At 36.6% G+C, this 22,963-nt stretch overlaps 2 protein-coding genes across 2 annotated transcripts; one reads left to right on the top strand and one right to left on the bottom strand.

The window, feature by feature from the left end:
* On the bottom strand, nt 13,156-14,504 carry LOC18775144. Its single transcript, XM_007207703.2, has one exon. The coding sequence runs from the start codon at nt 14,332-14,334 to the stop codon at nt 13,333-13,335; it is 1,002 nt and encodes a 333-aa protein (XP_007207765.1). The 5' UTR covers nt 14,335-14,504; the 3' UTR covers nt 13,156-13,332.
* LOC18774654 lies at nt 16,017-21,482 on the top strand. Its single transcript, XM_007205509.2, has 9 exons — nt 16,017-16,149; nt 16,366-16,501; nt 17,825-17,912; nt 18,105-18,164; nt 18,622-18,684; nt 18,781-18,981; nt 19,074-19,185; nt 19,305-19,522; nt 21,079-21,482. Exons 2-9 carry the CDS (start codon nt 16,374-16,376, stop codon nt 21,169-21,171), a joined length of 963 nt encoding a protein of 320 aa, XP_007205571.1. The 5' UTR covers nt 16,017-16,149; nt 16,366-16,373; the 3' UTR covers nt 21,172-21,482.

Genomic DNA, 22,963 nt, shown 5'->3' with positions numbered 1-22,963 from the left:
CTTAGAGATTAGGGTTGTTATTTATTGGGGTTTATTTTTAAAGTATAATTTTTGGGTAGTCTATGTTATATGTTAGGCTTTAAAACCATAAAACCTTTTATAAACTTAATTTTTTAAATTGTATAATTTAATTTTATGGGTTTAGTGTATTAATTTTTAACGACGGTGGTTGGGTCGTGGAATACATATTTTACGTCGTACAGTAAAACATACGACATGGTTTACGCTTTAAACGACGTCATTTTAATATGTAAGTCGGTTTATATAATTTACAACGTTTTTAATTTCTTAACACCGACGTGGTTTCTCATTTTAACGACGTCATTTTAACGACTTAGTAGTCTATTACAATTTACAACGTCTACAATTTATTTAACACCGACGTGGTTTGTTGTATGGTAAGAATATTTTATTATTTTTATATCAAAATATTCAAAATAAATATAAAATAAATCAGAAAATTGAAAAGTCAACTCCTATGAAGTCATTGATATATTTTCTTCCACATAAACCTTGAAAAAATTCATTTTGAATAACAAAAATTTAAAATGACCATCCAAAACAAAATTGTTTTGATGAGTCATAAAATCACTTCTAGTTTAATGGTTTAGGGTTTAGAGTCTAGGGTTTAGAGATTAGTGTTGTTATTTATTGGGGTTTATTTTTAAAGTATAATTTTTGGGTAGTCTATGTTATATGTTAGGCTTTAAAACCATAAAACCTTTTATAAACTTAATTTTTTAAATTGTATAATTTAATTTTATGGGTTTAGTGTATTAATTTTTAACGACGGTGGTTGGGTCGTGGAATACATATTTTACGTCGTACAGTAAAACATACGACATGGTTTACGCTTTAAACGACGTTATTTTAATATGTAAGTCGGTTTATATAATTTACAACGTCTTTAATTTCTTAACACCGACGTGGTTTTTCAGTCGTCGTTATATAAAAAATTCAAAATAAATTTAAAATTAATCCGAAAAATGAACGGCCTTACGTTCTTAATCCGAAAAATGAAGTTTCCGTCGTGGAATATTAAATTTACGTCGGTACTTGTAGAACTTTCGCCTTGGTTTTTCTTTCGACGTTTTATAACGCGCGCGCTCTAAAAATTTTCGCGCGACCTAAATTTTTTTAGATTTGGCTCTTAGTCTTATACTTCGATCCCTGAAACCTAAAATTTCAGATTTCACGCGACATAACATTTCGCTCTCTCACTTCTGCTCTAATTAAAAGTTGCACTCTCCAGGCTCGTCGAATCTGTGAGCTCGTCCAACCTGTAAGTACAAACCCTATCTTCCCCTTGTAAATTCATTGAATGATATTAGGTTGTTTTGTTAAAGGGTTTTAGGTATATGCTTTGCGATCTGTTAATAATGTGCTTATAGGTATGGGTTCATGGATTTTCTGTTTAATGGGTTCATGACAAGATCAAATAAAGGTGTACTTTTGCTGGAAATCAACACAAAAAGACACATCACCAACTTCCAAATGATTTCCAGCAAAAGGACACCTTTATTTGATCTTGTCATTTTCCGCTCTGGAGAAGGTGCAAAGTGCACCAATGCTTATAGGTATGGGTTCATGGATTTTCTGTTTAATGGGTTCATGGATTACATTATCTGTTATGTTGAATTGGGAATGGATTTAATTTTGTCGTATCTTTTAATCACCCTATGTTATGTTGAATTGGGAATGGATTTATTGTTTTCATGCTTGGTTTCATGTATATGTTGGTTTCTTGCTTGGTTTCATATATATGTTGTGTTCTTAATAGGTTTTGTGTTCTTGAAAATAAACTGAGACACGACGAATTTTAAGGCGTACGACGACGATTACACGACGGTGTTTTTAAACTACCGTCGTTGTATTACTTATACACGACGGTTTTTTCATAAACCGTCGTTTGTATTACGTATAATAGACGACGTCTGTTGAAAATCCGTCGTCTATATATGCCAAATACGTCTGTTTTTGATTAAAACCCGTCGTCTCTGTTGTTTATTACTTGCGATTAGATCATTGTATAATCTGCTATAGTGATGGTCATTGCCTGTATTTTCACTTTATTATAGATAATAGGTTATAGTGTCGGAGATGGATAAGTCATGGATGCACTCGGATAGAAGATCGAAGGCATATGAGTTTGGGGTGGAAGCATTTTTGAACTTTGCTGTAGAAAATCTTCTAACTACAACACATATCCGTTGTCCATGTGTTAAATGTGTTAATTTGAAGTTGTTTGGGGTTGGAATTATAAGGGATCACTTATACTTTAATGGAATTGACCAAAGCTATAAGAATTGGACATTTCACGGAGAACCTTGGGAAGCAACTACTAATGCTAGCAGAAATGTTGAAGAAGATGATGGCCATAGTAGGTACAGTTTTGTGTCTGAAGAAATTGATATGGATGATAATGATTTTGGTGATTTTGGTTCGGATCCGTATGAGTTTGCCAATGTGATTGGGGATGGAGATCAACCAGTGTACCCTGGTTGTAGAAAGTACACGAAGTTATCGGCATTAGTGAAGTTGTATAATTTGAAGGCAAAACATGGGATGAGTGATGTCTGTTTTACAGAATTATTGATACTTCAAGGCGATTTGCTTCCAGAAGGAAATACAATACCAACCTCCATGTATGAGGCTAAAAAGACTTTGTGTGCATTGGGGCTGAGTTATGAGAAAATGCACGCATGCCCCAATGATTGCATCTTGTATAGGAAGGAGTATGAGGATTCAACTAATTGTCCTACTTGTGGTATCTCAAGGTGGAAGGAAGGCAAAGATGCAATCTTGAAAGAGGGTGTGCCAGCGAAGGTGGTGTGGTATTTTCCCCCAATTCCAAGGTTTAAAAGGATGTTTCAATCACATGAGACAGCTAAGAGTTTGACTTGGTGGCATGTTGCTAGAAAATCAATTGACGGTCAGATGTCTCATCCGGCGGATTCCCCGTCTTGGAAACTTCTTGATGATAAATGGCCTGAGTTTGGTAATGAGCCGAGAAACTTGAGATTGGCTCTTTCATCTGATGGATTCAATCCCCACAGTTCTCTAAGTAGCAGATATATTTGTTGGCCGGTTATCTTAGTTACATATAATCTCCCTCCATGGCTGTGCATGAAACGAAAGTTCATGATGTTAACCTTATTGATTTCCGGTCCTAAACAACCCGGAAATGATATAGACGTCTACTTGGAGCCTTTGATTGATGATTTAAAATCCTTGTGGGTTGGGATTAGAGGAGTGTATGATGCACATAATGGAGAATACTTTACACTCAGAGCTGCATTAATGTGGACAATTAATGATTTCCCCGCCTATGGAAACTTATCTGGTTGTGTTGTTAAAGGATATAAAGCTTGTCCAATATGCGGCGATGATACACCTAGTCACAGGTTGAAAAATGGCCACAAAATTTGTTACATTGGGCATAGAAAATGGTTACCAATCAATCATCCATATAGGAGGCAACGTGCAGCTTTTAATGGGAAACCTGAATATGGCATACCTCCAGAGCCATTAACCGGAGAAGAAGTGCTGCATATGGTTGAAAATGGTGACAGAGTTTGTTGGAAGAAGAAATCAATATTCTTTGATCTCGAGTATTGGAAATACCTTCCTGTGAGGCATGCCCTAGATGTTATGCACATTGAGAAGAATGTTTGCGATAGTATCATTGGTACATTGCTGGAGATCCCTGGAAAAAATAAAGATGGGATTGCTGCTCGATTAGATTTATTGAACATGGGGGTCAAAACTGATTTGCAACCCGAGTATGGAGAAAGACGTACTCGTTTGCCTCCTGGGCCTTGGAATTTGTCAAGAGCAGAGAAGAGAGAGGTTTGCAATTCTTTCTATGGTATGAAGGTCCCTGAAGGTTATTCTTCAAATATTAAAAATCTTGTATCTGTACAAGATTCAAGACTTCTTGGCCTTAAATCACATGATTGTCATACCTTAATGCAACAATTGCTCCCTGTGGCAATTCGTTCTGTTTTGGAGAAGCCTGCAAGGTATGCAATAACTCGTTTGTGCTTCTTCTTCAATGCTATATGTGCAAAGACTGTTGATGTTTCCAAGCTAGATAAGTTGGAAGAAGATGTAGTAGTTACTCTGTGTTTGCTTGAGAAGTACTTTCCCCCTTCATTCTTTGATATCATGGTTCATCTAGTAGTACATCTTGTCAGAGAAGTTCGTCTATGTGGGCCAGTATATTTTAGGTGGATGTATCCGTTTGAAAGATATATGAAAGTTCTGAAGGGGTATGTTCAGAATCGTACTCGTCCCGAAGGTTGCATTGCTGAGCGGTATATAGCTGAAGAAGCGGTAGAGTGTTGTACTCAACATTTATCTGATGTTAGTACAGTTGGAGTGCCTTCAAGCCAAAAGATGGGACTTTCAAAGCCATTATCAGGTTGCACAGTGAGCGTAGTTGATCAGGACCTGTTGAATCAAGCACATCTATATGTCTTGGAGAATACGGAGGAAGTCCTACCTTATATCGAGTACGTATGAGCTTTATTCTTTAAGTTTCCATTTTAAATTATTTCTTATGTTTATCTTCTATATTTAGGACCGTAATGCTTGAATTTTTCGTGTCATGTAGGCAACATATGATCCACATCAAGACTGCTTATCCAAAATTTAGAAAGAGAACAAAGTGGCTGCAGGATAAGCACAATAGCACTTTCATTCAATGGCTATGCTTCAAGGTATATGTTGTTGAATAACATATTTCTCTTTTAATTTTCTTCTTATTTATATGTTAGATTGAATTAAGATATGATTAATTTGCAGGTTCAAAGTGAACTTGAGGAAGACAATCATGGCGTATCAGAAAATTTAAGGTGGCTAGCAGCTGGTCCAAACATGTCAGTGCCATTATATAGGAGCTATCTTATTAAAGGTATTAAATTCAATATCAAGGCACAAGATGATGTGCGGACAACTCAAAATAGTGGAGTTTATTTACTTGCACATACCATGCAAGTTGCTAGTGCCAAGGATAAAAACCCAATTCTCTCAAATATGGGTTTCTATGGTGTCATTCAAGAAATTTGGGACCTTGACTACCAAAAGTTTACAATCCCAGTCTTTAGGTGTGATTGGATAGATAGTTCTGGTCTTGTAGTCGACGAACTTGGATTTACCCTTGTAGATTTGAGTAAAATTGGACATAGGAATGACCAATTTGTTTTGGCTTCTCAAGTCAAACAAATATTTTTTGTTGACGACCCGATGCATCGTGGTTGGTCGGTAGTGTTATCAATGCCTAGTAGAGAATATAATGATGTTATTGGTGATGAAGTATTAGGTGATGTGATAATTGAGTGTGAGCCATTTACTAGAGGGATGCCAAATGTTGACACATTTGATGAACTGGTAGGTGAGTTAGGCGGTCAAAATATTCGAGATGGGTGTGAAGATATATGGATTGAATGATGCTTATGTAATTGGCAGTGTATGACATTAATTTTGTAATATATTGTAATGTGATTTCTTCACTTTCTACGTTCAAATAAAACACGACGTTATTGTGAATCAGTTATTCAGCATATTTACCGACGTCTTAAAGCAACGTAACAATGAAGAACCACGACGCTATTGTGAAGCAATTATTCAGGATATCACGTCGGTGAAGGATAAAGAACCGCCATGTAATTCAAAATAACACGACTCCAATCCCATAATACCGACGTCTAAAAAACGAGATATGTAATCTGAACGTTAAAAAATACGACGTCATCATACATTTTCCACGTCGCAAGTTCTTTTATAAACGAAGAGGAACGAAATTAATTCCGACGGAAATTCATTATAACCGCCGTCTAATAACAATTAAACGACGTTATTTGTAATACGGCTCCCATCATAATCTACGCCGTCTATATGTTCTGTAATACGGCTCTCATTTATTTGGAACCGACGTTGTTTAGACGTTCAACGTCGTCTATATTATTAAGTGCGTCGTGAGTAATGAATACATATAAATACAACGTCGACTATATAAATGTATACGTCGTAAATAATGACACTGACAACTATTTCCACGTCATCTTTTTTAGATAAAATCGAAGTGGAAAATTTATTTCACGACGGTTTTTTGTAAATAAGAGACGTTGTAGAACTTTAGCAGACTAAACACGTCTGTTTTTATTGTTTTCCGACGTTGTTGTATTTAACAACGTCTAATATTTATGGTCGTTGTTTGTTTCTGAAAATAGGACGTATAAATTTTTTAATACGACTCTCATATATTTGTAACTGACGTTGTTTAGTTTTTCAACGTCTACTATAGAAACACATACGTCGTAAATAATGACACTGACAACTATTTCCACGTCATCTTTTATCAAAAAATCGAAGTGGAAAATTAATTGTACGACGGTTGTGTTTATATGTGCGACGTAGTAGGTATCAATAACGTCGTCTTCTAATGTATTTAAAGACGTCATATTTTTTATTGTCGTGAAAATTATATTTAACGTCGGCGTATTTTTATTGTCGTCGTTGTATGTCTATCTTGCGGCCTTGTTCTCTTAATATGTGTCATATTTTCCCTTTTTAACGACGGTCTTTTTAGAGAATTGGTCGTCTATTATCATCATCGATTGCTTTTTTTAGATCTTTTGCAGTACAAAGACGTCGTTTTGTATTTTTTGATGACGTTGTATTGTTTAACAACGACGGTTATTTAGCGTCGTGGTTTATGAGGGAAAAGATGACGGTGGATTCCACGACCATTGAAAAACCAAATACACGACGGTGATTTACCGTCGTCTTTTTGCTTTTTTGTAGTAGTGATATGTTTGCTCTCCATTCTGATTTCTGTGTGTGTTTACAAAGGAAGGGTTCACACCCTTTTGTAGGCAAAGCCTAAAGAACATGTGGGCTCCACACCTAATTATTTACAACAACATGGAGAATTGTCATATCGCACTTCTTCTTAAAAGAATACAAAGTGAGGAGGAGTGTGGAATGGCCTTTTAGAAATGAGAATATCAACTTTACTTTATAAGAACACTTAATCACAAAGTAACAAAAGCTCGTGGGCAAGCTTTTCATTTCTCAACAAATTTGATTATGAATATGAAAATGGTACCTAACCTAACTATTGAGTATGAAATACAGTGCCACTAATAAGAAGCCCAACAACAATAAGTCACTCATCAGACGATTGAGAAAAACAGACAAAGGAGGGCCATTTTAAAAAGGGAAGGCCCACCAGTCATGATATATACCTGATTGAGAAACTACTTTTTCTTTTTCTTTTTTAATGGAGGAACTACTTTGATAATGCCTATAGAATAAATAATGTGAAGTGATGGGGGAAAAGATTAGGGAAACACAAGAAGAATGGATCGTGGCATTTGGCATTCGGATTTTAATTGGGTTAGGTGTGGAGGGACGTGGGTAGGGGTGGGCACGGTTCGGTTTGGTCCGGTTTCACCCTCAAACCACAGCTGAACCAATTAAACTTTTACAGTTTGGTGTGGTTCGGTTTGAGCTAAAATTAAAATGAAAACCGAACCAAACCAAACCATTCATATCCGGTTCGGTACGGTTTGGTTCGGCCGGTTTAGCATAAAAGAAAACATCATTTTCTCTGTGTCACCGAACATGTTCATTCTCAAGTTCCCTAATATCAAACGCATAAAACATTCACTAATCATACAAGAGGTAAAGAAAAAACATACAAAGAAAAGAAGCTGCAAGCAATAATAATTATTAGAGAACATGATTCTCAAAGAAATACAATCTTATTGTGCTTAATTATATAGTTATTACAAAGGAAAAAATAGGACTGGTGGTTTGGTGGCAATTCTCCACACTTGTATCTTCCCAAGTGCTGCACCCGTGAGTTGTAGTTTTGGAGTCCAATCAAGTGTTGCAGGGTACATGGTACACTCTTAAATAACCACTCAAACCTTGCCACATGTAAACTAAATTAAATAAATAATAAATTGATTTATAATCGGTCCGGTTCGGTTTAGGACAGTTTTTAAAACTCTCAAACCACAGCTGAACCAAACCAAACCGGTTCGGTTCGGTTTTTCAAAATGTTGACTTTTTCTTTGGTCAAAACCAAACCAAACCAATCCAATATAATCGGTTCGGCCGGATTGACCGGATCGGCCGGATTGATGCCCACCCCTAGACGTGGGGCTTGGGTTAATTAGGAGTTAGATAGTTGTGGGTTGCAGTGTAGGTTTTGTTAAATTTTACAAAGATGGGATAGCGGTTCACTACTAGTAACACTGATATTGTCATCAACTTAATTATCTACAAATCTCAGTTGGTATGAGATTTTATCGCAAAAAGTCTCGGTAATATTAGTAGTGAAACAATTCATTATATATTGTATTTTATTTAGTCAAGTTTCCGATGTGAGACTTATATTTTTCAACATGCCCTTTAACGTGGGACCATTATATAGTGGGCCACACGTGGAGCCAAGTCAACATCAAAGTCAAACATTCAATCCCAACATGTGAACATTACATATTGGATAAGGGGTAGGTGTAAACATTCAAGACTAACATGTAAACACCACATATTGGGTAAGGGTAAAGGCCCAATTTAGTCTCAATCAATCAACCCACTCTGATACTATGTTAAATTTTAGAGAGACAGGATAGCGGCCCGCTACTAGCAATATCAATATTGTCCTCAACTTAACCACCTACAAAGCCTAGTAGGTATGAAGTTTTATCACAAAAAGCCTCGATAATGTTAGTAGTGGAACTATTCATTATATCTTGTATTTTATTTAGTCAATTTTCTGATGTGGGACTTATATTATTCAACAGGTTTAGCTGAAAGACTAGTTGGGAACTCGACAGGAGCCACAAATATTGTTGGAGACGAGAGAGCGTCCATCGCTAGTTGTGACCTTGAAAGAAAGGAATTGAGAGTTAAGGTACGTAGGAGTTGCTTTGCCAATTTTGACCCCAGTTACGAGACATAGCCTGCTAGCTGCCGGATTTAAAGGACACACAACCACCAACCACGTCACCAGCTCCACCCATATTGCTTATTGTAAATATCAGATAGGGATGGCAAAATTCCCATCGGGTCCGGTCCCCGGCCCTAATGGGGGCAGTTTTCGGAGGCAAATCTGGTACGGGTATGGGGATCCCCAAAAAAAAATAATTTCCCCAACAGGTCCGAGCCGAGGATGGTAATGGCGTCCCCATCCTTGAACCTGGCCTAGAAGTATTATACATTTATGTTTGAATTAATAAGTATATAATATATATAATTATAATATACTTATAATTAAAGGTGGGTACGGTTCGATTTGGACCGGTTTTTGCCTCAAATTAGAATCGATTCAGTATTATTCATCCGGTTTGGTTCGGTTCAGTTTTAATAAAAAAATTCAAAAATTGTCTGGTTCGGTTTGAACAGGTTTCGGTCCGATTTGGTTTTAAACCGGATTCTAAAAATTGTTTTTTTAAATTATTTTTTAATACAATTCTCAATTGAAATATTATTTTTTTACTTGATAATTAACAAATTATTCAATTTCATATAAAAAATAAATATTAGAGTTAGAAAAAAGAGATATTTGGACATTGAACTTGGATAAATATTAAGTTTTTTTAGTGAAATTAAAAATATAGCATTTAATATAAATATATATTGAAATTATATATTTTTTTAATTTGACCGGTTCGGTTTTTGAAGACATGGAACTGGTCCAAACCGGTCTGGTTCGATTTTTGACTGGTTGTTGACTTTTTGGTCAACTCGATTTTTTTTTCCGGTTTGGTTTGGTGTGATTCGGCTCAGATTTTCGGTTCGCCGATTTGAGTGCCCACCCCTACTCATAATCTAATATGATGTTACCCTAGCCGGCTTTAACACAACAAGCTCACCCCCCTCTCACGCTCTCCCTGTCTTCTTCATAGCTCTCTCTCTCTCTCTCTCTCTCTCTCCATATATATATCTTCTTCTCTATCTAATCTCCATATCTTTGGTCTCTCAATCTCCTCCGCATGCTTTGTTTCAGAACTAAACTCAAAAGCTCCATCTTTTTCCCAGCAACACTACTCAGAGTAGCTTGTTTATTCCATATTCCCCTGGCTATAAAGATTCCCACAACCACAAGCATCACCTGCATAATGCATCACCACCCTCAATTAGGCTAGTAGATTGATCAAGTAGGGAGGAAAGCTTACAGGGACAAGCTAATGAAAGGTGTACGTACTGAAACCAAAACCAAAACCAGCATAGTCAACAATCACTATTCACTAGTGAAGTACGATATGTAATACAGATACAGTAGTATAGCTTGATTTGGTACTGATAAAGGATAATGAAGGGAAAAAAAGATGGAATGCATGCATTGTTTATTTATATGCAGAGATGACAGATCCGGAGGTAGGTACGACATAGGATAGGATTGGAGAAGATTAAAGAATTATGTAAATGGCAAGATTATAGAATATAGTTAGGAAGATGGACATAACTGAAAGACTTAGGAAATGGGAGAAAAGGCTACACCAGTAACTGCAATCGAGTTGATTTTGTCCAGGTAATCTGAAATGGACAAGTCCCTTTGGTGGTGCGAATGAGTTGATTGTGCAAATGAAGGATGCGGTTGTGAGAGGTGGATGCATAGTGACATTCCAGAGATAACCAGGATTGACGAGATGTGAGAGACAACGCCACAGTAGACAATATAGACGGAGTGAGTGAGTTGTTTATCCAACTCAATATTGTCTGGTCTTGCTGGATTCAAGAGAGATAAGAAGGGTTGACGACATTTTCGGCAGTCCCAAGAAGGGACTTGGGAGGACAAAGGATTGTGCCATCAACGTAGCCAAAAAGATCACGACTACGAAGAATTGGAGAAATTTGAGCCAACCACAGTGGGTATTTGGAGCGGGTCAATTTGATAGTAATGATGGTGGAAAACAGCAAGTGGAGGCTGATGAGGTTGGTTGTTGATGGTGGACGAAGGATTTTGGTCATTGGTGGTGTTGGTATTTGGAAGATTTTGGTCATTGGTAGGAAGGGCATAGCCATCAGAGTTGGCCATGGGAAACGTGGAAAAAAAAATCGTTAGATAATAAGAGCTCTAGATACCATGAAAGACTTAGGAAATGAGAGAAAAGGCTACACCAGTAACTCTGGTGTAAGCACGTATTTATATTAAAGTATTGATAACTTACAATTCAAAATACAAGAGCTGTTCCAATAAACAAGGGATCAGCTCAATTACAAAATAACATTATCAGCATATCAACTATTCAAATTCAAATCCACAACTGACTTATCAATAACAATCTGCTCGTGACTTGGACTTGGTCTAACAATAACAGTATACATTATTAGCAACAATCAGATGCCCAATTTGACCTTATTGATTGATTAACCATTTCTGTACCCCATTATTTGATAAATTTTCACTTTTTCTCTCTATAATCTGATTTACTTTTGGGTTGGCATTTGGATGATGAAAAGCTGTCCTATGACCTTTGGGGCTTGTTTGTTACACCTTCTTAGCTTGGATTGGACTAGACAAATTTTTATCTCATGTTTGTTTTCACTTGGTTCTAATTTTAAGTGGGACTGTTAATACTGGCCCACCAAAAACACCTCCTTAGGTGTTCTTAGTGAGACCCGCTTGGAAAGGGCGGACTAGACAGTCCCGAGACCCAAGCGCCTGCAACAACCAAAGCGCCTGCAACCACCCAAGTGCTACCCACAACCTCCGACCACCCAAGCGACATCCATAACCACCTACCATCCCAGCGCCTGCAACTGATCCAATCCCCGACTGTCAAAGGCACACGCAGCCAATTTCAATCAATTTCGACAAGCATCGATGAGAGACAATGACTTCGCAGCTTGAACTATGGATTGTGAACGATAGTGGCTGTGCAACGATGGCGATTGTGAGACGACGACGATAGCGCAAGTAAAGGGAGAAGTAGAAGACAAAGTAGATTGAGAAGATGCAAATAGAAAAAAATTCGAAAAAAAAAAAAAGCAAAGAGAAAAAAATTCAGAAAAAAAAAACAAGGAGAAAAAATAGAATTAGAAGAAGAGGCGAAGGAGATGGGATGGAGAAGAAGAATAGGAGGAGGAGGATGGAGAAAAAGAAGCAAGCGGGAGGAAGAAGAAAGTGTTGAGATGCGGAGAGAGAGAGAGAGAGAAGAAAAGTAAAAAAAAATAATAATAAATTCACTTTGATATATTTTTAAAAATTCAAAAATTCAAAAAATAAAAAAAATCTAGTACTAGTCCAACATATACCAAACGCAATACAAGTGTTATCCACCTTAGGCCAAGCCAAGCCAATCCAAGACAGTCTTATTATTTAGTCCAGTCCATGACAATCCTTCGTATCAAACGACCCCTTGGAGTTTTATCCCAAATTAGTTAACATGGTAACAGAGCAAAATGTACCCACGCTAGCATGCTCTTCTTGCGACACTATTTCCATCATGTTTTGCGCAATGCTTCATTCAGCGGGATCATATAGGCAGCTCCTTTTCCACTTACACATGCTGTGCTGGTTGTGTTTATATGAAAATACTACATATTTATTTAGGTCTACATCAGGCGTAGAGGATAGATATATATTATATATACATCTGTCATCGGCATTGAGGTTCTCGCTAGCTGCACCAAGTGAGAAAAATGTGTTTGTGATAAACTAGTCAATCCTTTGTGATGATGTCTAGTACTGATCATTATTATTAGTCTTCATTGTCATCGGCATTGAGTCTGTTCTCTACGGAGAGCCTGTCACAGGACCCGCTGCTCTCACCTGATCATTATTATTAGTCTTCATACCACGATCATTTGATTTATGGTTTCTTTCAAAAGAAAATTCATTGGTTTGGTTACAACTTATAACCACAAATATTCATAGTTATTGTTATAGTCATTACTCAATCATCGTATCAAACTTGAATTGATTATGCTGCCACTTCCATTGTTATTCTTAGGAACGTTGCAGACAACATCTTATGGACGGACTATCAGTCGTGAATTCAGCGTACAAAATTCGAAACAGAGGAGAATATTAGCCTTCAAGATCATGGTTGAGAGGGTTTGTTGTGCAATGTGACAATTGCAGCACCATGATATATAATACAGACACTAATACTATTGCTTTGCCAAAAATAATAACCTGCAGTAGAAGTAGCAGTAGTTTTGGAAGCTGTTGACGAATTATAATGTAAACCACTGGCACTGCTGCTTTCTTATTAATAATAAATAGATCTGTGAGTGAGAGATCACAGTGCATGCATATAATACCATTGGCATTCATATATATATATATATATATATATATCCATATAATTAATTATTAGTAACAAGTCTTGTCTGCATTTCATCATGTCTCTCCTGAGCTCTCTTCCTGATCATGAGATTCCGTCTCTTCATGTTCATGACGTCGATGATACCCAGCTTTTGATCTTTACCATTACCATTACCACCACCAATATGATGTAGAGGTACTGGCAATGGCATGGCCTCTAGCCCCATCAACTTGGCTACCACTCCTGGTTTGCACCACACCACGCTCTCCCCTGCTAAAGTGGCTGGCAAAGGCAATCTACTAGGCTTATTATAACTACTACTACTTGTATCATTATCATCATCCTCATATAATGCTACTTTCCCTGATAGACGACCACGACAGTCGCTCCTAGGCCTGCTGCAACATACGTCTGATTTTCTTCCACCACCTGCACCAGCAGCTAAGCTGTTTCTGAAGGAGGAGAGGTACATGGCATCCTTGCCATCAAGAGAGAAGCGAGGGTACTGATTTAATGCATTCCTTGCAGACCTTAAGATATCAGAATTGTTGACGCAAGACATTCTACCCTTGTAGTACTTGTTCTTGTTGTAGTCTTTCAGCTTTGAATACTTTGATCTTGCCGCTATCTCCTCCTCCAAATCTAACCGCAATATCATCTCCTCCAACGTCGGCTGCGGGCTTTTCTGATGATGATCATGATTATGATCATGATCTGAATTATTAATATAATTAGAAGAAGCAATAGTATCAATATTGTGATTAATATTTTGCTGCAAATAATAATCATAATTAGTGGGAGAGCGAACAACAGGAACTGCTGGATTAATAATATTGTTAGTGGAGGAGGTATCAGCTGCAGTAGAAGTAGTATGATGATGATGAGCAGCAGCAGCAGCAGGGCCAGCGGTGCAGCCGGTCATCTTGTGATGTTGGTTGAGGGTAGAGGTTGAGCCATCGTCGTTGCAAAAATTTCTCAACCCTTTCTTCATCTTGGCTCCCAGAGAGTTCTTGATCAGAAACAAGGACAGCTGGTCTCTCATTGATCAGACACAATATATCAGATCGATCGGCTAAGCTGCTCCTTACTAACTATATATATATATATATATATATATATAGCTACTAAATCATCTAGCCTAGCCTAGCTTCAAATAATATATAATTTTTAGCTAGCTAGTTGCAGCAGGGGATCCGATTCTGATTTCTGAAGAAGATGAGGTGCTGGATCGAGATAGAAATCAATATGTTATATACAAGTTAACGTGAAAATTGTGGGAGCGGTGGGGTGGGATTTTAGTTATGCTATATTTTTGAACCAACCAGCGCCTCTAGATACTAGATAGAGATAGCCTTAATAGCATTCACATGACAAAAGCGGGAGGCTTCACAAGTTTTGCCCTTCCTCCCGAGCTGGTCTCTGCAAACTCATAATCTCTGTACTTTACATCAATCAATCAATCCAATAGCAATCTGTCTGTCTATACGTACGTCTCAAAAATTCATATATATATATATATATATATATAGAGCTTCCATTGAGGGATCTCTCAAATAATATTTGAGGGACACTCCTTGTAGGGCCCATTCCGGATTGTATTTCACTAATCCAAACCGTCTATTTTGTAGATACTCATTCAGAGATCATCTCTACAAAAAATCACTTGAATCCGATATCATTTGACCATTCAATTGAGTTATTGAAATTTTAGTACTTTCTTAAAGCACCTTGTTCATTGATTTTGTAGGACACAATTGGATGCCGAAACGATTTCCGATTTGTCTAATTTTTTGTAAGGATAATCTATGAATGAAGACCTAAAAAATATATGGTTTGGATCATTAGAAAAAAAAAATTGTAAAGTACTCTAAAGGACATCCCTCAAATAAAATTATTTGAAGGATCCCTCAATAGAAGGGGACTGATATATATATAGTAATTAACGATAATAAATATAGTTCTCACTCACTCCAATCGGTTGAGGGAAGATCATCATCATTCATTCCAGCTAACTGTTAAAGAAGGTTTAAAAAGGATTTAGTCCATGGATAAATACTAAGGATCCTCGCTAGTCAGGATCCAGTCATCCTTGCCATCAATGATACAAGGTCTAATAAGGAAGGGGGAATAGAATCTATATCTAGCGATATTAAACAAAGGAGGAATTGAATTATAAACTTAAGACTTTGGGTGCATAAATAAATGCTCCTATTAATTACAAACCTCTTGCTTACTGTCAATGATTTTACCACACATGTTATAGTTTTAAATATTTAAATGGATGGTTGACTGTTGGGTTAGTAACTGCAACAAGGAGGTGGGTGTGTCATGTATGGTAGCATGGTTCACGAATTTTTTTAATTAAAAAAAAAAAGTTGTACATGTGTTATAATGCTATTGGGCCTCATGACCCAAGTAGCATGCATGCATACATCAAATTCAAATGCATGCTGGAGTTGAACAGATTAAAAGCTCCAACTTATGCTCAATTGCTGATAGAAATCTTGTGCACAATATATCATTTATCTTTTTTGGTCAAATTAATAATATTGCAAACAAAAATTCAAAATTTTTTTTAAAAAAAAAAAAGGGGAAAAGGACAATTTAATGGGCCTGGTGGTTGCAAAGCAGGCGGGATTTTACCAATAGAAAGAAAAAGCAAAGCAGGCCGGATTGGGCCCAAACTTATGAACAACGAGCCTTGTCCGTGGGCCTGGTTTGACATCCGAAGTGCTCCTTCCCCAATCTCCCCGTATCCAAGGAGACGACGGCCATAACTTAATTGATTTTGCAGATTTTGATTTCTATAATTTCCGATAAAACCATCAAAATTCTCAGCCTCAGCCTCAGCCCTCAGGTGATCGATCTATGTTTTGTTAATGTTATTTTCTTCGTTTGGATTTGCATTTCGTGTTTTTGAATTGTACTTATAAATGAGATTTGTTATCTTAATTCTTAAATCGATCTCTGCTTCAGTTTGTGTATGTATGCATCAAAGGTAGATTCGAATGCGATGTAAACAAATATGGCATGATTTGATCCGTGATTTGCTCAATCTGATCCATATGTGCAGGACCAAAGATGAAGGCAGCTCTGCCTTTGCTACTATGTTTGGTGGCTTTGCTTGTTGCGCCTCAGATTCTCTCGGGGTTTCCCTTGCCTTCCACTTCCACAGTGCCAGCTTTCCTCTGGTCACCTCATTACCATCAGTATGTACTACTTCAGCTTACTACTTTATAAATCAAGTCAAGTTTCAGAGTCTTAGGCTGCTCTGTTTTTTTGCCCGAACTTCTGAAAATACTTTAACACAACCAGTTGCTGCCTTTCTTTTACAAGTATATACGTCACTTTTATTTATATTTGGAGGGCGAAAAAAAAGAAAAGAGAATTTGACATACACTAATGCTCGACTTTCTATCAAATTAATTTCCTTTCAATTTGAAATAACGAGTAGTTCTTGCTAAATCATTCTTTTTTGTTCCTCTATTTTTCTCTAAATTGTGGAGTGGCTTCCGGTTGAGATTGACTAGTAAAAGCAAGATGTGTGGGTGGATCAACTCATAAGTTGCCACTAAAGTGAGGATCTACTCAGGAAAACACTTGACATTTCTTGGTTAATGGAGGGATGCTGCACTACATTCTGCAGTTGTAGTTTCCCTTTTAACTAAAACTCCCCTTTTCTTCTATCCAACTTTTTGTTGGATTTAGCTAATAGGTGTGATGCAATATGGTTAATTCAATGATATATGTGTTCCTATTCTTTTTGCCTCCAATATTGACAACTTTTGACATTTTATATTCTTTTTTCTATTAAGAAGTATCAAAGACGGTGATACTTTATCAAATTGAACATGTTTTCAGTTGTTAATGCAAGGATCAACTGAAATAATTGTGTTAACAAGTATCAAGCAGGATCTGAAATAATTACTCTGGAGTTTTGGTTATTTTGTAAAGTTACATCATGTTTTCAGTTGTATTCTCGACATTTCATCTATTTTGTTAGTTCTTTAAGAAACATCTTGTAGTCGGACTGCAATCATAGTGTGTGCTAATCTAGTCTTTAAGGTTCAGTTTCAAGCTTGGAAACTTGAATTTTCGCTCCTTGAAAATTTCAGCAACTTATCACTTTCAGTTTCTTCCTCAGAGAAATGGTGACCCTAAGGGGCTTAAAATTGTCTAGGTACTTTGAGGAGGCAAAAGATGACCTGGGAGAGGAGAGTGAGGTGTTCGGGATACTCTTCGAGGGAAGCATTTTATATATTTTTAATTTAGCTCTTGAGAAAAAAAAAAGGAAATTAAAAACTGATTTACCATCAAACTCTTGGATACAGTCAAACAATGTTGTCTTTTCTGCATGCGGTATCTCTTTTGATGGTGATATACTGTCCACTTTGTGATTTTGTCAAATGATAGGGGCATTGGTAGCATGCATCGTTTACGTGATTTTTAATTTCATTAAAAAAATTATTTGGCCCATATTATAGTGCCCTTTGTTCTTCTTTGTGTACTGATTACATGCTTTCACACAACAGAGTGAAGGCAGCTATAAATTATCAGACTATCTCTCCAAAGGATTTAGCTAAGTCTGTTCTTTCAGAAGGTGGCTGGTCAAACGTACTAGTATGTTGTTTTCCTTTTTTACAGTGATAGTTTACTGCAGTTAGTTTTTTACTTTTTATACTTGTTTCATATGAACTTCTAAAAGAGAGAAGTTGTCTCTTTGGTTTTATATTTGTTTTGCATTCTTAAGTTTTTAGCACTATTGATATTGTCTTCTAAGTTGTATGTATGTATTTGTTTTCAACTTCATAGTGCTCTGGAAACAAATTTCATCAGCCTTTGGAGCTGGCTCTTGTCTTCGTTGGTAGAGAGGTAAGAAGTTTGATTTATTCTTTTCGTCGTGTAACTTCCCTATACATGTTCCCAATCCTTTAAAATCTACTTCATATTTGAAAATCCTTTGCAGTGACGAGAATGAAATACAGTGCTGAGTAATTTGCTCTTGTTTGCTTACATGTCTAGCTACTTTATGTGTTTATATTTTATGGGACTTAATTGTGACTGCTTTTCTAGAATCAAAACAGTTGCTTGCTTTGCATAAAGTACAAGACCAAGGAAATAACATGAAATTGGTATTTTAACTTCCTAGACATTTTTAAATGATTATAAGCATCACACTCTCTGAGAACCAATTAGATCTTTCAGAGTCATAATTGATACAGCTTTCACTTTTTGGGTGAGGTTTTTTATTTACAAAGCAGTACAGTGAAAACCTTTTGCTGTTGTGTCTATATCTAGTGCTACTAAATTAATACCTTTGTTTTCTTAGTTACAATCTTCAGATATTCCTGCAAACAAACATGCAGATCCAGCCCTTGTGGACTTGCTCAAAGTAAGTATAGAGTTTGCCTAATTGCATATGACTTTTGGTTGAAATTTATGATGAAAATTTCTGCTTTAATAGCTACCATTCCATGGTTTTGAACAGGGTTCTTTCACAGGATCCAATTTCTCAATGGCCTTCCCATATGTTGCTGCACCAGAGGAGGATGCTATGGAAAATTCTTTGGTGTCAGGGATTTCGGAGACTTGTGGGCAGGATTTTGGATTCAGTAACGTTGCTTTCTTGGAGTCGTGCTCTATTGAGGGTGAAAATTTTCAAAAGCTTGCAAACCTGCAATCATTCCATGTAAATCAATTTGACAATTATGTGTTATACTATACACTTTTTAGGTCTATGAAAAAGATCTGATATCTTTTTTCCTCAATAACATTGTGCAGGATTATCTTGGTTCAAGGACGGAGAAGAGATCCAATGGAGAAGTAGATTTGGTTGTGTTCTGCCATAAAGAATCTGGTTCTTCCAAAGAACTTGACCAAACACATACGGAGGGTATGTTAAGTTGAAACTGTTAGTATGTAATAATGCATATAAATCATGGAAGTTCTTTGGTTGTGTACACAAGTCACACTGGTCTAGGACACTGTCATGCAAATATTTCAATTGTGCAGGTAAAATTTTTTCCGAGCTTATTAGTTCCATGGATCAGTCTGGGGCAAAATATGGAGTTCTATATGTTTCAGATCCCAGTAAGTCAATCCAATATCCTTCTTATCGAGAATTGCAAAGGTTTCTTGCTGAAAGTGCTTCAGGAAATGCATCAGCCAATTCAACAGCCTGTGATGAAGTTTGTCAGATCAAATCATCTCTTCTAGAGGGACTTCTAGTTGTAAGTATCCTTCTTCCACATTTTTCATGTTTTCTATTCTATGGTTAAGTGTTTGTAGCTTCTACAATTTTTTAGAGTTTGTAGCTTATACAATTTTTCAGAGTTTGTAGCTTCTGCATTTTGCATACATTCTAGTTTCTTTATTTCGTCAACATTTCTTTTGAAGATTTGCTTAAATAAAATGTTGTAACAACTTTACTTAGTTATACACAGAGGATGACTTATTCAGATCTTTTTTTGTTAAGTACTTCTCGAACATATGTTATTGTACCTTTCTTCTTATCTTGCACAAATTTTTACTTTGCTCCACATGGTTCATTGATTTTGTGGCATGAGTTACTGATGCATTTCAAACTGACCCATCTGACTGCTTCTTATCAATGAGCTTGTAGAGACATATATATATATATATATATATATATATATATCTCTCTCTCTCTCTCTCTCTCTCTCTCTCTCTCTCTTCATTACTTCCCCCCTTTTGATTGTTTAAGGAAGAACTGTGGAACCGTTCCTAATGCTTAGTGACATTTACATGTCCATACGCCCAAGAGTGACACATATTAGGTGGTCAGTGAATATTTTAAACTTACGAACTGAAAGATTTGAGTCGTAGAGCCAAAACTTGACATGAAATCCCAACTGTTCCGATTTGTTGGAGCCATAACAGTCTGTTCCAAGATTTCTTGGGTGATGGTAAGAGCAAAGTAACAATTCTTCATGATTGCTTCTTCCAAAATCAGGCACATGGTAAGTGCAATAAAGCAGCAGCAGCAGGTAGCAAAGGGGTGATTGGTAGTAATGGCTAGTGTTGCTGCTGTTGCCACAGCCGCATGATTGCTTCTTCCTATCTCTCTACGTTCCACATTGTACTCTGATATTTCTCAGACAAAATGACTTATTTTGCCACTCCATGCATATATATATAAAATATACATGGAGCTTCAGTTAAGGGATTCCTCAAATAAGTTATTTGAGGGACACCCTTGTAGGGCCCACTTTGTATTGTATTTCACTAATTTAAACTGTCTATTTTGTAGATATTCATTCAAAGATCATCTCTACAAAAATCACTTGAATCCGAAATCATTTGACCACTCAATTGAAATATTGAAATTGTAGTACTTTTTTGAAGCACCGTGTTCATTGATTTTGTAAGACACAATTGGATGTCGAAACGGTTTTCGATTTGTCTAATTTTTTGCAAGGATGATCTATGGACGTAGACTTAAAAAATAGATGGTTTGGATCGTTGAAAAAAAAATTGTAGGGGACCCTAAATGGTGTCCTTTAAATAAAATTATTTGAGGGATCCCTCAATAAAATGGGACTATATATATATATATATGGGCGCTCTGGTAACTAGTACTTGTCCTCGGGAAGTCGGAATGTCCATTCCACAATTATTCTTTTTATTATTTTCCTCTTCTTTGGTCCATAGATGCCTCACACTCACACTTGCATGTTCAGATATATTCCTCTTCTTTACAGATATGCAAATAATATGACTGAGATGCAGAGTCCTGACGTTGTTTCTTCTTGCAATGATGTTTCAGGGAATCGTTTTGCTTATAATCTTAATATCAGGAATTTGTTGTATGATGGGCATCGACACTCCAACAAGATTTGAGGCACCCCAAGAGTCTTGACTTGTATGTGCAAGAAGATAACACCTATCTGTTGTGGTGCTGGGGCTGGGTATTGGGTCTTAGGTATCACTCAAAGTAGTTGCTTGTTATTATATATAGTGGCAGTGGGTTGTTACCTTGTAATATTTGTTTTTTTTTTCTCTCACTTTTTGAAAACCTTGTAATATTTGTTCACTTGCTCAAGAGCGTTATATTATGTTGGCAATAATGATTTAGGGTTATCGTTAAATGTGTATCCTCCTGATAATGATTTTGACCCCGGTCGGTTGTCTATGGCTGTGTAATTGATTGAAGTACAGAAAATTTTATCCTGTGCAAGAGCCAATTACTCATTCCTTGTCGACATGGAATAATTCCTAGTAGTAGGGTAGTACCCCTACTAGTACTACCCCTTGTAATGAAATTCAATTAGATTATTTACTTCTAGGATTCTGTCATCTTTGGACTCTAGGCAGGGCAGAGCCATAGTAATAGTAAACCTATAATTACAGGTTAAGTTAATTAAAACTTGATATCCCACCAACGTAGTTATGCTGGGAGCTCTCTGCTACTTGCTATTATTGAAAGGCCAATTATATAAGAGCTACTTCCGGGATCTGGTGCTTTTTGATAATGGGTTATTTTGTGTTACTACTTCCTACCAATTCCTAAATTGAGGGACATCTTTGTAGGGCCTTAAGATTACGGATTACTTAAGATTAAAATGTAATAAGATTATTAACTCATCTTGTGATTCTTGTACTTAATTAAACCACTAATTAAGAGACTTGATATATATGAATTATATAGAAAATTTTCATATACATGTTGATGCATCGACCGATGGGTATCTTGCTAAGCCAAATGAGCCAATTATATAGAGAATATACTATGGCTAAAAGTCACTTTGGTCCCTGTAGTTTGGCATTTCAACCACTTTTGACCATGTAGTTTAATTTCGTCAATTTTGACAATATAATTTCAAATTTGTAGCAATTCAATGACAAGTTAGTATTCATATTAATTTCTTTGATAGTGCAAGGGGCAATTTCATCAACCCAAAATTCTTGAGCATAAAAGCTCGTCTGATACTCCCCTAATTTCATATTATGGCTTGAAATTGGTCATTTGGGTTTAGGGTTGTTCAAAAATTGGGATTAGTGGATGAATTTCAAACAAGCTTTTACGCTCAAGGGTTTTGAGTTGATGAAATTGCCCCTTGCATCGTTAAAGAAATTAACAAGAATACTAACATATCCTTGAATTGCTACAAATACGAAACTACAATGGCAAAATTGACGGAATTGAAACTACGGAAATTAGCGGCTTTACCCCTGGCTCATTTAATTTATTCACTAATATCCTTATTTTTATACCCAATCACAAATGCCCCCAATAAAAACTCTCTATTGATAGCTTATTGCCCATCCTTCACTTAGTTTTTTTTTTCTTCTGAGTCATTGCTATCTGAAATACTCTCATCTCTCTAGTCTCTTCCTCTTCCTCTTATTCCTTATGCCCCTCTTTCACTTTTATTTAGTCGTTCTGAGCTCTCTCAAATCCTCCTTCACAATTTCCCAGTCTCACTATCTTAGCCCTTCTCTCCTCTCTTCTCTCTCACACGCACCCACATCGGTGACGACGACCTCACCCTTTCCACCTCCATCTCTCACTCTCTGTCACTTCTCAGGTAGCCAGCTCGACTTTCTCCTTCACATTTTGGGTTTTCTTCTCCTTGTTCACTTCATATATGGTATGGATTTTTGGAGATTGATGTGAGTTTCAGTCTCTCCAAGTCAAATTTGAGTGAGAT

Source organism: Prunus persica, chromosome G6 (assembly GCF_000346465.2).
Source record: "Prunus persica cultivar Lovell chromosome G6, Prunus_persica_NCBIv2, whole genome shotgun sequence".
NCBI lineage: Eukaryota > Viridiplantae > Streptophyta > Magnoliopsida > Rosales > Rosaceae > Prunus > Prunus persica.
This window is presented reverse-complemented; position numbering and strand designations above follow the sequence as displayed.